General features: G+C 45.4%; 1 protein-coding gene across 4 annotated transcripts in view; it reads right to left on the bottom strand.

The window, feature by feature from the left end:
• Nucleotides 1-9,022: 9,022 nt before the first annotated feature.
• The window catches only part of TCAF1 (TRPM8 channel associated factor 1), a 45,481-nt gene continuing 33,773 nt past the window's right edge, over nt 9,023-20,730 (bottom strand). For 3 of the 4 annotated variants that reach the window (XM_067747277.1, XM_067747276.1, XM_067747274.1), the window contains exons 3-9: nt 18,820-19,814; nt 18,433-18,530; nt 17,089-17,302; nt 16,534-16,773; nt 15,144-15,481; nt 13,187-13,437; nt 9,023-10,622 (exon numbers count right to left, since the gene is read on the bottom strand). In XM_067747277.1, the coding sequence (XP_067603378.1) occupies nt 10,613-10,622; nt 13,187-13,437; nt 15,144-15,481; nt 16,534-16,773; nt 17,089-17,302; nt 18,433-18,530; nt 18,820-19,814 (2,146 nt within the window). In that variant the 3' untranslated portion in view covers nt 9,023-10,612. Of the gene's footprint in view, nt 10,623-13,160; nt 13,438-15,143; nt 15,482-16,533; nt 16,774-17,088; nt 17,303-18,432; nt 18,531-18,819; nt 19,815-20,730 lie in introns of all 4 variants that reach the window. The other variant, XM_067747275.1, reaches the window with a different exon arrangement.

A 20,730-nucleotide genomic window follows, 5' to 3' on the forward strand; every position in this document is an offset into this window, starting at 1 on the left:
GAAGGAGCATGGCGAAACCTATACAAGGAAGACAGTTTGGATACAACAGATCAGAATTTCCGAATACTTCAGGATGGAAACCCAATGTGAGGTGAAGTTAGTTGAGTTCTTGGTCTCATACCAGCAAACAACTGACCTTTGAGAAGCAAAGTGGGAAACGAGCCCTGAGGGAGGGTCAAGCAAGTTCCATGACAGCGCTGAGCTCAAGATCTCTTTTGAGAGTTTGTGCTCTTAGGTTTTAACCGGTTTCTACCTACATCAATCTCAGTCTTTATGGTAAAATACCATATTTACTTTACCATATTGTTCTAAAAGGATTCCTGAGCCTATTTCAGTGTTGATCTAACAGAAGAAGGGATTTCAAACAAAGGTGATTTTTCCAGGGTCAGAGAGCAGAAGCAGACCCACCATCAGTAACGTACCTGCCATTTGGGAGCAAGGGTTGGCTGAAGAATGGAGACAAAGCAACATAAGGCACAGCATAAGGGTCCATTTTAAAAAATTGGGAAATGAAAGATGGTGACCAGCATGGATGTGACTAAGGATCATTGCTCATGTGAAGGTGTGAACCCCCAGGCCTTTCCTCCCACCCAGGAGAACACAGAAACTAGTCCATGAAAGTCAGAATATTCTCACGGGGCACATATTCTGTGAGGCACTCTGGGAGATGACGGTGATACTGTGGTCAGTAAGTCGAGAGAGGAGAGGAGACACGAAACAACTATAGTATCAGATGGATTTATGTAGATGCTGAATTGGCTGCAAATTAAGTGCAAGGGAACAGAAAGGAAGAAGCAATGATTTCTAATCAAGATATCAGAGAAGAACTTACAGAGGTAACACTAAAACTTAGCCTTGGAGAAATATGTATGGTCTTTGTGGGCAGATGAGGGTGGCAGACATTACAAAGCGAGGCTGTGTCATAGTCTGCAGCATGAAGATGTGTGTGTGAAAAGCTTGGTTTGAGAAAAAATGTTCATTGTGAGTGAAGCTTGGTAACAGGACTTGTATATATAGTGCTAGCTCTACGAGGCATTTGGGCCAGATTTTAAGGGACTTTGGCTGGTATACTAAGGAGCTTGGATTGTAGTCTCCAATTTGTAGGAAGGTTTTTAAGAAATGCCATGTAAGAAACACTGAGGTTACCTCCTCAACGTCTCTTTTCTACCTCACCTCTCTTGTCCTTTCTAACCAAATCGCAATTTTGTTCAGATAATCTACCTCTCCCCTACAAGGTTCAGGGGGCAATGAAGCCATTTCCAGTTCCAAGGGTAGATACGAATTAGCTTAAGCCAGGCATGCTAATCCACGCCCTTTGCACTGCAACGATGGGCTCCTTTTGGGTTATAAACAATGTAATAATTGTCTAGCGTACACAGATCAGAGTTTTCATTGTTACTAGTGTTACATCAGTCCATTTTTGTCAAATAGAGGAAAATCTCTGCAGTAATTCCGGTTTCTCACTACGCCAAATGCAGGGGTTACTTTATACACATGCTTTGCAACTGTGGGCTAGCATTAATAGTCACTGGCCTCCTTCTTCAATTATTTTTAGTTACGAGTTAAACTTAATGTGGTCCCATATAGTCTTTCCCTAAAGGGCCTCAGGAATCTGGAAAGGATTAGCCACACTCTAATTTAGGAATAGAGATGGATGAATCCACCTATGTGCCTGTACTGGTATGAGTCACTGGCGAGGTTAATTAAGTCACTAAGATGATCCAGAACAGGTGTCTACAGCTGTTTCAAGAAGGAGTGTTTTTGTGGCTATGAAAATGCTCGGCTCAGATCTCCCAACTGCAGGGAGTGGGTATGCAGCTGACGGACGGACCCAGCTGCTGTGCTCTAGAATCCTTGGCGCCAAAGCCACGTGGCCCAGGAGCTTCTGCTGGCCAGTGATTAAGTATGGTGGGGGCACTAAGGAGACGTGGGACTTTTTTGGTTTGTGACTTTGGCTCACGGACTCTCCAGAGGCCTTGTCAAAACCTTCTGACACCTACAATGCAAACCATTCCCTCTTTCACTCTCTCCTCACAAAGGTTAAAACTACATCGCAGTCTGATGGTTCTTCCAGCCTCCTCTGGGTCTCTCTCCATCTTCTCTCACAAGTGTTTCCCTTAATAAACCTCTTGTACACCTGACCTCATCAGGCTTCTGCCTCTTGGAGGACCCAGGCTAATATAAGTACTGTTATATCTCCTAACATTAAAATGCTCAAGTGTATTCATTAAAATTGTGTTGTAGTGGGAGTAAAGAGCAAAGTCATCAACTTGAGAGTATTCAGGGAAGACTCATCCACATTTTTCATTCTGTAGTACATGTATGATAACCTTTATTCAAATTATAGCATGGTCTGTTGCCAGGGGCAAGTTCCTGCCTGCATGTTTATTTAAAGCAATAAGCTGGAGTTTGCTGGCCATCTTGACAGGTGGCCAGCCCTAATTCAGAGTTATAAAAGTTTTCATATTCTCCTTTGGTGCATTTGTGAAATTAATGTGGGGTGATATTTTCTTTTTTGGGTTATAAGTATATGGAATATATATGGTAGGAGCCAGTAATATTCCAACCACAGAAGATGTCTTGGAGAAAATCACTGCCACTCCAGAGATATCCAGGCTGAAACTCTCTCCCTCCATTGATGAATGAGGGAGGAGGCTTCTTACATTTCTAAACTCCTCCCATTTCCAGGTCAGACATAAACTTTGGTTTTGTACCGAAGAGTTCAGCCATCTGGGAACCAGTGGAGCTGACTTAGCCCAAGGCTGCGTGGATGTTCTTCCTCCAGCTCTGAAATATCAGGCCCAACGGGTAGGCACACAACAGATCCAAGTTCCTATAATTGCACCTACACCAGTGTGGTTTATACATCTTCATACACAATCCCACAAGGGTTGCAACTATCAAGATGCCAGAGGGGCTGTTGTATGGGGATTGGGAATCATGGAAGGCCAAATATCTCCATAACAAAATTCCTACGGAGGAAGAGTGTGTTAAAGTTCCTACTCTTATAAAGACCAGCAACATAATTCTTTTTCCTGCAAATGTTATTTCAGAATTTATTCTGAAGTTCCTGTGACATGAAGGCCTTCCTTTTTAAGTCTTCCCGTTATGTATTGAGACTTGTGATCCAAAGTGTCTTTTAATTTGAACTGAGGTCGAATGGACATCGTTCAGCTTGGGCAGGTGGGGGAAAGGGGGAAGGGTGGATATAGAATGACAAGCCAGGAGTAACTGAGTCTAAGGTTCCCGCTACTCTCTACACATTTGTCGTGATGGGCATCAACATATACGACTAAAATTTTCATTGCTATGCAAATTTTGTCAATTGTTTCCAGATCAATTTTCTCCGTATGAATTTGGTTCCAAATTCTACTTACAGGATCCATCGGGTCATTGACAGGGGCCCAGAAATTAGTATAGAAAAGTATAGAGTCATGTCTCCATTCAGTCCCTTTGGTAGAGGCCATAACAACTACTGAGATGAGCCCCTCTTTCTTTTTAGTCAGAGAAATTTCAGAGGGGAGCAGCTGCAAAATTTATTGTGAAATGTGGCTTGACTTTGAGGACAGACATTCAAAAGTTACAAGTGTCCATTAGGTTAATGGCCCCTAATAGAATGTTAAGGTCAGAAATCTGTGGTCAAGACTTACATCTGAGAAAGTAGCTATTGACTGTTCTAGGGATGAAACTCATGTCTGTCTTGCTGCTCTCAATATGCCAAATATAATTTTACCTCTCTTTGCCGTGAATTATCTGCAGGCTTTGCTCCATCATTTCCTTTAAGAATTTGCTCAAATGTCGCCTTATCAGAGAGGCTTTCCTGGACCTCACTACCCATTGTCTACTCCTCTATCCCAGAACACTCTCTTCCCCATCCTTTGTTTTGTAATACTTCACAGGACTTAACATACCTGATATATGTTTATTTGTTCATTTTTACGTTTTAACTGGAACACGGGAAGGAGCTTTATTATGTTTACCTTGTACTTCCAGACGCTGTAACAGTAACTAGCATTGCAGTCTGTGTTCAATACATGTTTATTTAATGAATTTTTAGGTGACTTGGTGGCTAGACTAGAAGAGGATGCCCAAATGTGGGAAATGTATCTTTCAGAAACCAACATTTTATACTGGTTTTATGAATGTTTAAGAAACATGTTATGAATGTTTCTTAAAAGAGGGCAGATAAAACAAGAAGGTTGGGCTTCCCTGGTGGTGCAGTGGCTGAGAGTCCGCCTGCCGATGCAGGGGACACGGGTTCGTGCCCCGGTCCGGAAAGATCCCACATGCCGCGGAGCAGCTGGGCCCATGAGCCGTGGCCGCTGAGCCTGCGTGTTGGAGCCTGTGCTCCACGACAGGAGGGGCCACAGCAGTGAGAGGCCCGCGTACCGCAAAAAAAAAAAAAAAAAAGGTTTTTAATTTAACTTGGAGAAGTGTTTCTCTAGTGGCTTCATGTAGTTTAGTGCTAAAAAAATGTTGAAAATCTGGGTGAGGCTGTGGACCTTTACTACCTTAATCTCCTATCCCAACAGAGATTCTAAGTTTAGCAAGGGAAGTCTGAGCACTGGGGAAATGCATCTTCCAGTTTCCGTTTTAAATTTCAATTCCTTCTGTGTGCACCAATTATAGCAGTTAGCAAATGAAATTACATGAATTGTAAAGGTTTGTTGTTATCCCTCCTATGTAAAAGCAAACTGCTACTCTCATGACTGCTTCCTATTCCTCCTAGGCATGGCCCAGAACCTACATTTAAGGAGTGGGCATGTTTCAGACAATAAGTGAGTGCCCCTTGAGTATTGAGCACGGTCCCAACTTCATTTTGGTTTACAACCAAGACTTCCACCAAGTCTAGGGGATCATTAGGGAACCATCCTTTCCCAGGATATCTCTTGTGATATTAATTGTGATATTAATCTTTTTCTGACTTATCCCTTATGCTCAGTCAAGAGAAGTACAGTTTTGAATTTTCTGTAAGAGAAACAAAGGCTCTTTCTCTATTCTTTTGCGTTAGGAAAGAAAAAAAAAAGCAGCCCCTGACACCCAGGAAGTTGTCTGACACTCACAGCTAGAACATGGCCATGTTTGCCCTGTCGGACATAAAAATTTCACAGAACATTGACCTCAGACAAGGTCACTCTGAGACTATGGTAAATAAAGTTAGATGGAAACAAGATCTCTGGGCAACCACAAAATACCAGACACATCTCTCTCTTGTCTAAAGTGAGTAACTGCTGCTCTTTTTAAAAAAGCCAATTCCAGCTTTAAGCTCACTTTAGTCAGCCCTCCTTAGAGATGAGATTTATTGAGAAACTCACTCAGAAGTGCCACTGCTTCTTGAGAGCATCCAATCCAGAACAAAGCCTTGCTTCCTTAGACCCTCCCTTCAGCTGCCCACCCAAGCCCAAATCCTATAACAGGTTCTTTCTAACACTCTTTTACTGAGACTCCCACAGTTCCCTGTGGTGTGCATTTCCCCCAGCTGCGATAAGTAATACGTCCAACTTGTTCAACTACAGGTGTGTTCCTGATGGTCTTTGGCTGGAGGGCATTAACACCATCACCGGCTATACCTGAGCATATTCTCTCCTCCCCACCCCATCAAAGGCCCTTTTTTTTTTTTTTTTTTTGCGGTACACGGGCCTCTCACTGTTGTGGCCTTTCCCGTTGCGGAGCACAGGCTCCGGACGCGCAGGCTCAGCAGCCATGGCTCACGGGCCCAGCTGCTCCGCGGCATGTGGGATCTTCCAGGACCGGGGCACGAACCCGTGTCCCCTGCATCGGCAGGCGGACTCTCAACCACTGCGCCACCAGGGAAGCCCCAAAGGCCCTTCTTTATCCAGTACCAGAGATCCACTGGGTTTTATCCAAAGGTCACTCAAACACTTCTGATAAGTCAGATCTTTGCCCTTTTATCGTTTATCTGAAAGTTTCCCTATGAGGACCTGAGATTTAAGTCTGCTCTAAGTTTTGATTAAGTTCGTCATCAATAAATAAGCTTATAGTGCCAATCATCCTGTGATTAAACGTCAAAAGCCTTAACTAAGGCTTGTTATTGTTTGCTTTGTAACCGTTTGGTTCCAAGGCTACACAGATAGCAAGAAAAGGAGAAACTATTAAAAAAAAAGTTGGAGTTTCCTCTTCTGTCTCTGTTAACCTTGACAAAGGGTGAGGAATGAGCTTATCATCTTTCCAGGTTCTTGGCTCCTGTTTACATCAGACACTTCCCAGATGAGAGGACTAGGCATAGGCAGAGCCTGCCGTATTGTTGAGAAGCAGAGAGGGGTCTTCTCTCTGTCTCTGGGGCCTCTTCCCAACCACTTGACTTGTTCTTATACTGTACATTTGATCATTTTGCCCTCCCTCCTACCCTTTCAGCACTATCTCAGTTCTCAAATTATACTAAATAATGTTGGCAATCTGTGAAAGTGCCTATGATGTCCAAATTTAGGCAGCTCATGCAAAGAAATTTTTAGTACCTCCACGTACATATTTCTTAACTAATTATATATGAGTCCCTATCTAGTGCAGATGAACAGGATTAACTCTCTGATGGCCCTCAGGTGCACATATTTGTATTAACATAATCCTTGGCTTCTGACACTGTCATCACTGGTCGATGCATACCTTGTTTTTAATTTATTTATTTATTCTATTTATTTCTAATATAATGAGCACCTATGAAACCAACCACCTAACATGACACTAGAACATTGGAAATAAACTGCTCAAGCTTTCCTATCAAAGAAACGCTTCTCTTTACAGCATTTAAATGACAAGAATCCAAATAAGTAACATTTCTGTAACTCTCTCGAATTAGATGTGGAATTGTTTTTGTGTATCTGTAGCTAGATGTCTGAAAAGTTAAGGATAACCTCCACCCCTTCTGTACCACACTTGGAAGACTGACTCCAATTATGTGGGTCAATGAAAGAAATCTGTTTCAAAATGGAAGCCAAGTAGGGGTCCAAAATCTTTGAAGGCGTAAAGAACGTAGGCGTGAATTAGTCTTGAAAGAAGGGTGTGTTACTTCTGTCAGCAAGAATAGTCAATATCTAGGGCAGTATTTGATTACTTACTGGCCTGTTAAGTACATATATTAGGTGAGGTTGTGACGTTGGGTGGGGACATTGGTTTAGGGACTAGGTAAATCAGAGAGTGATCTTGAGAGGAGATAGGAAAGATTTCCAATAAATGCAGTTGTTGAAGATTGGCAGGAAGGTCAGTCAATACTCATTAGAGAGCTCCAGTTGGCCTTGGAAGGTAGACAACAGAAGAGAGTAAATTAATGAAGAAAGAAGAGCCACCAAGAAGCTAGGCATAGCAGGACACATGAAACTTGGGAGCCTGAAGATGTCCACTAGACAGCTAGCTGTTTCTCCCAACTACAGGGGAAAAATAGCGGAAAATCGATTATGATATTGAGGCAGTTTGGCAAAGAACATACCAAAGAGACTAACAGATGGATAGAAATCCTCTGACATCACCTGGTCTCGTATATGACTAAAACTTACCAAAACTGTGAAATGAATAGTTCAGGAAAGCGTACATCATGGTCTTGAAATGCTCCTGGAATAGAGACAAACATCATGTGCCTTCTTGGGAAAGAACACTAGTTGGTGATTTTCATGAACACCCTGTTGCACATTCATTCACTCAACAGATATTGAAAACCTGCTAGACAGTAAGCTGAATCAGCAGACACGTGGTGAGATGGGGACAGGATTTGTTTTCTGTGGAACACCTGTAGAAACAAGAGAAGGGGAAGTGTGTCTGAATAGCTGGAGGGTATTTATTGCGGTTAGAACTAGAGAGTGATGGGGAGATGTGATGAGCCTTGGACACACCGGGTGGATCCAAATACTTGAGGGCCTTATAAGCCATTTTAAGTGTTTTGATTGGACTGTATCTTAGTTAATATGAAGCCATTGAAGGGTTTTTATTTAAGTTTATTAAAAAATTTTCAAAGTAATACATGCACAAGGTAAAAAATTAAATAGTACAGAAGGACTTAAAATGAAAAACACAGTTTCCCACCCCACCCTTTTAACCCTAGTCCCATACCCTAGAGGCAATGCATTTAACAATTTCTATTTTTAGATATTCTGTTAACTAACTTCCTAACATTAAATAATGTTTGAACAATAATTTCTTGACTTATTAACTTTAGACAATCTTTAATAATCCCCCATTACAAAAGATAAGGATTTAACTTACACTATTCCCACCTTTCATTTGCCTATCCTTTTCCAAATTTTTGATAGATGTCATTTTTAATACTTCTATTGGTTTATAGTTTTGAACAGTAACAATCCTTTAGTCCTTGTTCCATTAACTGTAGACTTTATCTTTTCATCCCCATTTGGAATAGGTAAGTAATTCTACTCTTCCCTCCACCTCTCTTCCCCCAACTAATTCTCAACCTCTTTCTGCTTTCTTTTTCCTTTTCAGGATTACTTTCCCTTTTATTTCTGAATAAAAGATTAAGCCTTTCATGTTTTACCTATAGGCTGATCAGAACACTGAATACCAATCAATAGTATCTACATTATTTTGGCTTTGTAAATACTGTTTACTGGGAGCTAAGTAGAAGCTAGGATATTTTCTTCCAAACATATCCAATGTCATGTTTCCTGTGTCACTTGAAATGAAATGTACCTACTGCCAATATCAAAATGAGTCTCTTCTTACATTCCATGATTTTTTTTATTATTGTCTCATAATTGAACCTGAATTTGACATTTCTATTTTGTTCTCTTGTTTACTAAAGAATGTATCTCCTCCACGTTCTCAAACATTCCAGCTTCTCAAGGATATCTATGGCACAGAATGCATATTCTCCCCAGAGAGCCTGAGACTGTGTACTCTCATCTGAAATGGGGCTCTTGGATAACTGTCACTCTAGAGTGAGCCATCCTATTGGATACCTGTCACTCTGGAGTGAGCCTTCTTGTTGGATAACTGTCACTCTGGAGTGAGCCTTCCTATTGGATAACTGTCACTCTGGAGTGAGCCATCCTATTGGATAACTGTCACTCTGGAGTGAGCCTTCTTGTTGGATAACTGTCACTCTGGAGTGAGCTATCCTATTGGATAATGGTCACTCTGGAGTGAGCTATCCTATTGGATAACTGTCACTCTGGAGTCAGCCATCCTGGGTGAGGTCCACTGTTTTCTGGATTCCATTTCTTTCTCTTTCCCGATTTTCATTCTCATTTTGCCGGAGAACTTCCTCAGTAGGTGAGAGAGAACTTCCTTTCCAGGTGCTAAGAGGGTAGACTTTCTGAAAACTCGCATGTTGGAAAATTCCTTTCGACTTGACTCTTGACAGTTTGGCTTGCTATGGAATTCTGGGTACAAAGATTTTCCATGTGTGAAGACACTTCTCTATTGGCTTCTAGCATTGTGTTGATGATGAAAAATCGGCTCCCAGTCTAGTTCTCATCCCTTTTTAGTTGAGCTAATTATGATGACCTAATTTTATTTTTTTCTCTTGGCACTTTCAGTATCTTCGCTCTATCCTTAATATATATCCAAAATTTCACAAGATTATGTCTAAATGTAGGTTGTATAGGGTCCTCTCAATTTGGAGACTTATTTCTGTTCAATTTTCTTTTCTTCACAACATTTCCTGTGTTCTCTCTTCCAGAAACTCATAACAGTTAGATATTGTCTGTGTCTCTTTTCTCTCTTTATATTTTCTATTTCTGTTTGCTCTATATCTAGGGAGATTCCCTCAACCTTATTTTACAGCCTGTCTACTAAATATTTTTGGCAGTCCTATTTCAATTTAAGGGCTCCTCTTATTTTCAGCGTTTTCCCTTTCTTTGTAGCATCCTGTTTTTATCTTACAAATGCACCTTAGATGTCTCCGAAGATATTTAAGTCATTTTCTTCCATGTTAACTGTTGCCCCTAGAGTCTATTTTTCAAATCTCCTGATTGTTTATTTTTCTCACATGCTGCTCCCCTGGTCCCTCCCCCAACCCCTACCCCTAAGGCTCAATGTCTGGGAATTCCCAGCTGACCATTTGCATTGAAGAATCAGTATAACTGTTTTTATAGGAGTTGCCGTGGGTTCCCTCTGCCATTGTGTGGTCTGTCTGCTTCTCCAGTAAGCCTTTCTGTGACTAAAATCACTTGGTTACTTGAGTAGGGATCTCAGCCATCTGTAGAGAACTAACTGCTAGGGGCTCACTTTTCTCCCCAAAAGAGAAATTTATTTTGGAGCACCAACTCCTACCTTTCCTCAAGCAGTTTATTCGATTCCTTTACACAAACAACAACAATAAACAACAACAACAACAGACTTAACAGAAACCAGTGGTAGGTTGCCTGTATTCTGTGCAAAGGTTGGGGTAGAATGAGATGGGGTTCAATTTCACAACTGACATAATTCTTCAGTAGACAGACTTTTCAGGTGCCCAAATCTCTTTGGGGTTACATGTTCAGATCAGCTTATATTCCGTCTGAAAGGAGCTGCACTCTTTCATTATCACTTCTTCCACTTTCTCTCTTCCAGAAATGTGTTGAGATCTTCTTCACTTATAACCAAATTCCTTCAGTTTTCTTTGCTGAGATGTGTCAATTCTCTTTTACATTTCTTGACTTCGGATTCAGTGGGGCCTGGGGAGGGAGGGAAGTAAACTTACATGTTCAGTTCATCATCTTAAATTCAAAGTCCCATTGGAAGCTTTTAGACAGGGGAGTGACATGGATAACTTGATATTTTTAAAAGGTCCCCGGGGCTGTACTGCTGAAAATGGACTAAGGAGGGCAAGAATGGGTATAAAAATTGTTCTAAATGACTGAGGATCTAATTTCCTTTCTGAAAACATACAGTGTCTGAGACTTTTGGGAGTCAGACACTTTACCAAAATAGCCCATCGTTCAAAATCCAATAAGCTAGTAGAATGCTTTCATGGTGCCCTGGAGATAAGGACTGAAACCCGAAGATCCCGGAACCCAGATGACTGGGACCGTACTAAAGGGACCATCCCAGCACTGTCCATTGGGAGCACCTCAGGAGCCAGCCTCAAAGTCTTCCTTTGAACTGGCATTCGGGGTAAACAAAAGGACTTTCTGTTCTGATAAAATTAGATGAGAGCTAAGTAAAAACAGCCAAATTGCTGGCGAGGAGGGACATAAAGTTCCTTCTGTTTGCTGGTTCATTTCTTCATTTCCTCATTTATTTGCTTGTTCAAAGCACTGTAGTTACTACAACTCATTTGTATTCAGAATGCCTGGGTTCAGATCCCAGATCTATCACTTATTACCAGTAAAGGCTTAGGCAATTTACCCAATCTCCATAAAATTCAGTTCACTCATTTGAAAAATGGGAGCTGTTCAGTTTCCATTCCATAGGTTACTGTGAAGATTAAATGAAACAGTCTATATACTTGGCACATACTCAACAACCCACTAATTGATAGCAATTATTTTCAATGCTGAATGAATATTTAACATCTATGTTTGAAGTACCTGGATGATAGATACTCATGAAATAAGGGAAAATAATTCTAGTATTAAGAAATGACACAATAAAAGAATCGAAAGAAAAACATTGTCTAGGTCAAATCTTATTGTCTGTGCATCCATCCAATTCCCAATTAAGCAAATAAAACAGTGCATTAAAGCAACTAAATCAAAAGAAGTGAGCTAAAGGAAAACTGGCTGGATGTACACAGCATTAATCCTGGAGCCCCAACTCTAGCTGAAACTACGAAGAATTGGGAGGTTCTGAATAAGACTGGAAGAAAAGTTAAAAATCTCTGAATGTACTGTAATTAAATGAAATTTGGGTCAGTTGCATCCAGTTATCTTGTTCCAGTGTAAAGGTTCTATTTGTGCATGGACTTTATCTGCCAAACAGCGACAGGAATCTGTGTCAGTGCGGAAATATAAACACCATCACTCAGCCGGATGCTCCTTGTTTGCTAAGGATGAACATCCTCATGGAATTGTTCTGGTTTTCAAGCGACTTCCACTCTTAATCAAAGAAGGGATTTTACCTGAAAGATGGAATTGAAGAAGGAGACCAAACCCCAAGCAGCTTTTAAACCCCACTATAAATATAGAGACCTTCCTTTAGATCATAGGGCAGTATACCAGAATCCTTTCCGAGTCAGTGTATAAAAGTGTAGGATGGGATAGGGTTAATTCACTGCATCTGTAAATGCCATCTGAAAGTGCAGTCCTGATCTAAAATGATACTGAGTGAATTTGACAGTAACAGTGGCAGCTGACAATTTCTCAGTACCTCCTAAATGCCAGGTACTGTCACTTTTAGAGGCACTAAAATTTAATCCTCACAATAGTCCTGTGAAATAGATCCCATTTCATAGATGAGGAAATTGAGTCACAGAGAAGTTCAGGAGCTTGCCCAGAGTCTAACTGGTGAAAGAACCAGAACTTGGATGTGGTAAGTCAACTGTGAGAGATGATGACCTTAACCCCTGGGCTGTGGGAAGAGAATGGGGAGTAGGAAACTCACTACTCTGTGGACCATCATGAAATAAAACCACCCCTTAGAGTGCATGCCCAGTATCCACACTCCTCAGAATGACCGGTCTGTCTTCACCCACAACCCTGTGAGGCAGGGATCTTTACCCTCACCTTACACACAAAGAAATGGGAGTTCAGAGATAAAACGACTTTCCCAAGAGCTAACCCTAGTTATGGGCTCTTCATAATACACCAGACAGCTTTTGGAAAACTACCTAAGACATAAAATATATGAGTCATCAGGGAGCTGTCCGAATATCATGGTAAATTAGTATTTCATTTGGGTTCTATGGTCAGGTTTTTGGGGAAATGATCAAAATAAAAGCCCAGGGAGTCCTCAGGGTGAGAGCCACCCTCTGGGCTATGGCCCACGATGGTGAACCAAGGGCTGGCATAGGAGCAGGGGCCAAAGCTCTCAGCACTGGCCCAGCACAGGGTCAGGAGGGCATCTGCTGGCTGAGAGCAGAGGAATGAGCTCATAAGCAGAAGGCTTTGCTCCTGAGGGATTATGATTCCACTTTTTTCTATGTTCTGAACCCACTCCCCAGAGATATGACTAAGATCTAGGGGCAGTGAGCTTGGGAGGGCAAGGCTAGAACCTAAGAGACAGAGGTCGAGGAGTGAATCCCCATCTCTGCCTAACTCCCCAAACCTCTCTACCTGCCACCTCGCTGGGCACTCCTTACATCTGTGTGAGGAGGTACAATTTCATAATATTTTCCTTCCACTCAGGCAGATAGGCCAGGCTGGTTGCCACTTCCTTCTGGATCGGCCAGGCCCAGGCCTCAAAGAACGGAGCCAGGTTCTTCTGCACTTGGTGGGAGAACATCTTCACCCACAGATTCATTTTGTCGACATTGTCTGTGGGCAAGTTGGTCTGGTTCCTATACTCAGTGAAGAGACGGATGAACGGCTCCCACCCAAAGGCCTCCTGGAGCTGGAAAGAGAAGGAAGGAGGAGGATGAGACATCTGATCTACAGGAGACCCAACAAACACTCTAAATGAGTTAACGCGTTTCACCCCTTAAACACCAGTTTCATGTCTATCACTGACCCTCTGCTGTTTTACCTGCCAGCCTCACGTGCTACTCTCATGTTCTGATGACGAGAAGGGCCTCTGAGCCGGCACAGGGCTCAACACAAAGCAGACACTCAAGACAGCTGTGGTGAAAACTGTAGGATTTACTACCAATATCATTATTCACCTATCTCACTAGACCATGAAAGTAGTCACAGGATATTACACGAGGATTTAAAATTGGTTGAAGTGAAAAAATCCACTGTTTTTCATAGTTGCAAAGTTAAACCCCAACAATTAGGGAACTCCCAGCCGTATCCTGACATAATCCACACTAACTGTAGGTCTATGTCAATTTGCAAGGCGACCAAAAACGGCCTTTGGGAAAAAAGGTGAGTCCAGTAGAAGCAGAAGACAATGTATAGTCTAGGTAGCTAGAATTAAGAGTAAGGCATAATTTTGGGAAAAGGCAGCCGTCCCGAGGCTGTTGGAAACAGCCCATGTTAATTTGTTTATTTTTGGCTGTGCTCGGTCTCTGTTGCTGTGTGCAGGCTTTCTCTAGTTGCGGCAAGCGGGGGCTACTCTTTGCTGTGGTGTGAGGGCTTCTCATTGCGGTGGCTTCTCTTGTTGTGGAGCGTGGGCTCCGTAGTTGCGGTGCACGGGCTTAGTTGCTCTGTGGCATGCGGGATCTTCCCGGACCAGGGCTCGAACCCGTGTCCCCTGCATTGGCACATGGATTCTTAACCACTGCGCCACCAGGGAAGCACTTCCAACCTCAACTTGATTTCACAGAGGAGGAACTTCTGTCCCGATGACAAGGTTAAAGCAGTCTCCTAGCAGTGTCATCGTCATTCTTGTGGCGGAGGGGATCTGCAGTGAGAACTCCAGCAGGTGGAAGGGCCAGAATAGAGTGTGGCTGGCCTGAGACTGAGTTCCAGAATCCAAGGTGATGAAACTCTCCACAGTGAGCTGGGAACTAATCCAGGGACCGGGGGACTGGAACTGGGGTGTTGTGTGATAACTAAAAGGCAAAGGCCACCCCCATGTCCAGTTCAGTGAGGAAACCTGGCTTGCTTATAAGGTGGAAACCGAGGCACAGCCAGGTCATAATAAGAAGACGGTTTACTCACCTAGGGAAAAAACAGCTCCTTTCCCACATATCGTGTGTGTGTGTGTGCGTGTGCGTGTGCGTGTGTGTGTGTGTGTGCGCGCGCGCGCGCACGCGTCGGGGTGTGTTCAGCTTTAGGGAGCTATTTGAACAGCACAGTTTGGCTTCTGTCTCAGGTATGTCTAGGTTTAAAGCCAGTGACAGCAACTATATTTGTAGCATCACATTTGCCTCTACCAATTTTTAACCTTTCTCAGTGCTTTCTGTCTACTCTCAAAAATCTCTTCAGAGTCCTGGGGTGAAGGGCGGGGCTGAGGCAATTAAGTCCACCTTAGGGCCATGCAAAGTGATGCCCTGAGAAGCATCCTCAACCAGCACCTTCACACCTGGGCGCTGTCAGGACCTCCCCAACCTGGTGTGGGAGGCGGGTCAGCGGGAGGTCCCCCGGGCACCACGCTACCATCTGCTCAGGGTCCCTACTGCGGGGCTCCCACCACCGCCCACACTGGCCCAGCACCTGTAAGTACGTTTCCAGGGCCGTCCATGCGTTCCAGTTTTTCACATTGGGACCCTTGCCCAGGTAGATTCTGACTCTCTTCTCCCGAACTGGGGGCCACAGAGCAATATTGGCTCGTCCTCGAGGGATGCCCAGGACCGTCTCGTGCACATAGACACACCACAGGTTGCAGGTGGCCTCGGTGGTGTGCGGGGGGAACTCCCACTCCTGCCGCTGCTGGTTGCGGCCCAGCTCGTGCACAGGGCCCCACAGCCCCTTGGTTCTGATGAGTTTCTCACTGATGAGCTCCTGCACCGACTCCAGGTGACACATGATGGGGTAGCCTGCGTGCATCCAGCCTGGGAAATGCAGGAGGGGGAAAAGAAGGTTAGAGCGCTCCCCACCCATCTAACAAAATTATTCTCTCTGTTGTATCTCCCAAAACACCCAGTCCCCGCTGACCCCATGACTTCCAGAACCCTGTAATGCTCAGAAAGGCAAAACCCAGAGCCTCCCGGGCCTTCCTCCTTACGCTCTCATTTTGTAATAATGCTTTCATCGCTGCTCTGACTGGCTATGGGAGCCGAGGCAGGTTATACAGATCGCCGTTCGTGTTACTATTCAATTTTTCTGTTTCTCTGAGAGTGCTCTGTCTGTGTGAACCCATCATTATACTCTTTTGTCAAAATTAAGAACTTGTGGTTCTCATTCTTTAGACATGGAATTGCCCACGTCGACACTACCTTATAGTGATCATCTACATAAGCCAAGAAAACTAAGGTCCAGAGACATTTCCTTGGTTCTTTAATTTCTATACACCCTTCATTTTTCAGGCCTCTTGACCTGCTGGCAAAGATCTCTTTATTCAGTGCTTTCTCCCAACACCTGTGACCTAGGAAGAGGCCCTCGGTCGGTTTTATCCACTCCTTGAAGTCCCCTGATGGAAGTCTGAAAACCCAGCATGTATTTTCTGCACCAGTCCCACTGTTTGATAACATCTCTTGACTAAAACTGTTACATATTTTAACATACTGTGTACATATAGTTCTACGGCCTGCTTTTTATGTGTCATATAAGCTCATCATATTTCCTTATGCCATCAAAATATCACTTTAAATGTCTTCCTTAATGTCCACTGAAGGTATACACAATACATTACTGAACCATTCCATAACCATTCCTAAGTGGGCACTTAGGTAGTTTCCAGTGTTTTGTTGGGGGACACAGCGAGTCTTTTTTTTTTTTTTTTTTGACGCATTTTTTCCCTTTCCATTTAAATAGCAAGGATTACATTTTATATGCCTTGCCATAAGAACATTTCTACCCTCCTGGCTGCCCACTGCATGGCTGTTGCAAGAAGGAAGGCCCTAAGTGGGGGCAGCATGCAGAGAGGTTCGCCCCAGGCACCTACCGACTGAGATCTGCACGTCGGCAACGATCCTCTGAGGCAGACGCAGGGGGAAAGGCTCAGCCCCTAGCCGGGCCACGGCCTGCATCACCTCGTCCCAGAGGCGTAGCAGCGGCTCAGGGTTCTCCAGAGTGCGAAGGTTTGCGGTTGGCACCGTCAAGATGATGTTGTCTGTAGCCAGCTCTCCCCAGGGACCTGGATTCTCCTGGATACGCCTCTTCCATTCCTCCTGGGATGTCTCCCCTGGAAGACAGGCCACAGCACTTGAAACTTGTTTCCCCAAATCCCTGACATTAACACGTTCAACTTGAACCCCAGCAGGAGAATACCAATGCCATGAACAGCCACATACCTGCTCTATCCTCCTTCTACAAAGGTCCCATGGATGGGATACAGTTTGGTCTTTATCCCCTCAGCCTCAAAGCTGACTGTAAGGAAGCTTCCCTCCCTTCCCTCCACCAATCCGAATCGCCCTCTTCCCATACCAGGCAGCCCCAGATGACCTCCTCACCCCCAGCTCTCCCTGTCCCTCGGGCTCGCTCCAGGGCGTCCACTCACCTAGCCTGTAGTAGGGAGCATGCACAGCCCCCTTAACCGTGACAGGCACGGAGCCCAGCTTGCTGCCCTGCGGCACAATGATGTACAGGAGGCCCCCCCAGAGGCAGGTTATCGACTTCGTGGGCTTGTCCAGGCAGCAGCGGTTAATCACAAGGGGGCCTCGGAACAGCTTGCTGGCCCTGGTCAGGTCATCGGTGTGGCAGCCAATCTGCACCTGGAGCAGAGAGATCCCCCACCTAGTGACCCTGGGGCATGCACGAGCCAAAGGGGAGAGCGCCCAGGACATGGGGACAGGAAGGGTCACGGGGCCATGAGCCTAGGCGAGTCCAGGCATCCCACCATTTATAAGCCCTGTGCGCTAAACCCATGAAATTGTATCATCCCTCAAGGTCGTGTGGACCAGATCGTGTAAATTCACTCTCGGGGCGGGTCAAACAGCTCCACAAAGGGTCACGCTGAGACGCTGATGCAGGGGCACCAGGTGTGGCCCAGATGCTAATTCTGAGGTGGGCGACTCCCACACAGAGTCCCTTGCTGTCTCTGTAACAGCCAGAATCCTGGGCTGCCTATTCCCCCGTGGTGATTCTGGCTCTGGGAAGGGGCCGAGGGGATCCTGCCTTTTGACCTGAGAGGCCCAGTGGGAGAAAACGTGACCGGCTGATGTGGAAGATTGATTCAGTTCCACCTGTTCTCCCAGGCCCCTATTCCTGCGCCAGTGGAGTCACCCCTGTCCTCAGAGGCATCCTGGGACTGCTCTCCCGGGTTTATGCTAAACAAGTTCCAGGACAGATACAGGCACAAAACAGACGCTAACCATCACGATGGCCCACAAGGGGGATGGAGCAGGACGGCAGCTTAACGTTGTGAATACCGTGTGTGCATGTGAAAGTGACAGAGCTGACGCGGACCGGGCAAGCTAGGAACAGTGTATGGTGTCACAGGGAAGAAGCTGGAGTCAGAAGGACCTCATGCTTTGATGTGAAATGTACACGGGGTGGAACGTGGAGTAAGATTTATTGGACTGTGTGCTACGGCACCAGCCATCTGGTACCTTTCTTATTCCCCACTCTATGACATAAGTTAAAAGCACAAAACTTGAGCCAGAAGCTGGTTAGGTTTGAGTCCTGGGCGCTGAAATGTATCAAATCCATACATTTCAATCAATCAGTTAGCTGTTCTGCACCTTAGCTGCTCCATCCTAAGCAACTAAGGGGGTAGAAGTACATGCCCTTAGTGCCAGCTGGTTTTGTAGGAAGGTCAGGTAAGATGCCCACTATGAAAGCAAGAGCATCTGGCTTCCGTATTTGGGTTCCACGTTACGTGGTGAGATGGGGCATGCCTTACCTTCAGGTCAGCAGAGGCAGCGGCTTCAGGCAGCGAGACCTCTATAATTTGCCTCCCGGGTATGTAGAGCCCGGTGCTCATCCAGCAATACCTGGTGCCTGCCAAAAGCAAAGGAAGAGTAGACGTTACCCTTCCTCCGTGATTCCATCGCCACCCAGCTTCCAGAGTCCCTTCACGAGCTCTGCACATCTTCCTGCCTCCGTGCCGCCCTGGCTCTACTCTTCCAAACATCACCTAAAACCTCAACCCCCATCTCCTTGAGAGTGCACGGCAGAGGACGGAGATGGCCTCCTGGGGGTGATCAGATCTGGAGCTGAGCTGCTGAAGTCATCACGACCCATTGCCCTCCAGTTCCCACCCGCCAGGCTCCCACCCCTCATTCTTTACCTGGATTGTTGCAGTTGACCTCAACAGTGATAGGAGATTCCGAGGGGCGCAGGTAGGGGCTGCTGTACATATCTTCAATTTCTGGGACTAACAGAGAGAGGTCGCTTCCAGAGTGGGCCAGCCCAGTGGCCAGGGAGAGCATAGCACCCCTGCAGCAGTCGTTGATGACAGGGTTCTCTCGGGTCGCTACTGGGAGCCGATAGCGACTCAGCAGCTTCCTCAGGAGCCGATGCACCGACATGTAGGCAGGGATCTCCTCTGCGGGGATCTGCAGGAAGGCTGCGCCATCCGGTCCCAGCTTTGCCAACCAGCCCTTCTCCACGTTCCCTCTCTTCCTGCCCATTATAACCTGGAACTCGGCCAGGGTGGAACGGAAGTGATAGGTCCTTATCCCTGCCTTAGGAGTACGAAAGGGCCCAGGGTTGAGGCTTTGGCTGGTGATGCTAATGCCAAAGGGGTTGAGGAGGAGGTTTCCTGGGAACCGAGCCAAAGGGGACACTCCTGGGTTCTTGAAGGCCCACCACCAGGCTTGGGCTCCAACAAACAGGCCCCCGCCCTCTGCTACAAACTCCTGCAGCTCCTTGACCCCCACATCACTCACGGGCTCAAAGCAATAGACACTGGCATCGCTGGTCAGATTGGGCTCAATGCTGCTGTCTATGCCCCCCACTGCAAGCAGCCCACTCAGAGTCCTCAGTTCTGTCTGCACCACGACCTTGCCTCTGCGGCCCGCGTCCAGCCAGCGCACAGCATTGAGCAGAAAGGGGCCCAGTTTACCAACGGTGAAAAGGACCTTGTGGCCAGTCACGACCACCCGGCCCCGGCCGTAGCGGGCAGCCGCTATGACACAGCCATGGTAGGAATCTAGCCCCAGGGGAAAGGCTAAAGCCCCGTGCACTAGCAGCTGGGACGGGAAACAGTCCGAGTTGCTGATGTCCAGCTCAGAAATCCCGTGCAGGAGTTCATCTCTGTCCTCGGAGAGATCGTCTTCACAACTGCAAAAGACACACGTGTTCTCTATTACAAAGCGCTCAGAACAGCACCCAGCACATAGCAAGTGTCAGACTTACTAATACCATTTTTAGCTCTTACACGGGAACTGGGAGAACAAAGTGGGCAGACCCGGCCTCACTGGGTATGGAGACTTGTTGGAGGGAAGACAGAGGCACTCGGCATTAATTCTGCTCTTTGTGTGCAAACCCTCCAAAGGAAATCTCGAAAGAAGTCCTGCTGGGTGTACCCAATACCGTATCTTAAATATACTGGGTTTAAGTGTTTGTTTCAGCCTTTGAAACACTATACAAAGAACTGAATGGAAAATCATGGTTTCATCCTTATAAGGAGGCTTGTTTATAATTTCATGCATCGAATTTTCTACAAATAAAGTCAACAGAGAGCTGAGTCAGTCAGTGGCGTTAGTGAAGAATCACTATTATCTCAAAAGGTGGGGCAGGGAGCTGACCGGCCTCAACTCTAGTGGGACCCTCCTGTTACGTGAACCCAAGAGGATTGACTGCCTACACCCAGAATCCCACACATTCGTTGCCGGCTCAACAGGGGTGATACACATCTGTGCTATAAGGTTTTTCTCATCACCACCTGTTCCTATCTAAGGGTAACAAACTCCTATAAGACTTTCAGGACACCTATAACCCCCAAAATGGGGGAAGCCCCAGGTAGTGGGATTATGAGGGGGTAAGAGGTAGAGTGATCTCTAAGCTTGAGGTCCCAGAGCTGGTTAAGTCACTCTCGTTAGGTAAATCTCTGGCAACCGTATGGTCAGAGGACGTTGTAAGGAAACACTGAAAAATTTACAGTATTTGTGTTGTACTCTCTGTGGTTGGCAGAGCTGTAATTAACTGATGGGGAAACTATAGTCCTCTTAGCAGGTACATACCTTTCCTGAAGATA

The sequence above is a fragment of the Pseudorca crassidens genome, chromosome 8 (genome assembly GCF_039906515.1).
Source record: "Pseudorca crassidens isolate mPseCra1 chromosome 8, mPseCra1.hap1, whole genome shotgun sequence".
Taxonomy (NCBI): domain Eukaryota; kingdom Metazoa; phylum Chordata; class Mammalia; order Artiodactyla; family Delphinidae; genus Pseudorca; species Pseudorca crassidens.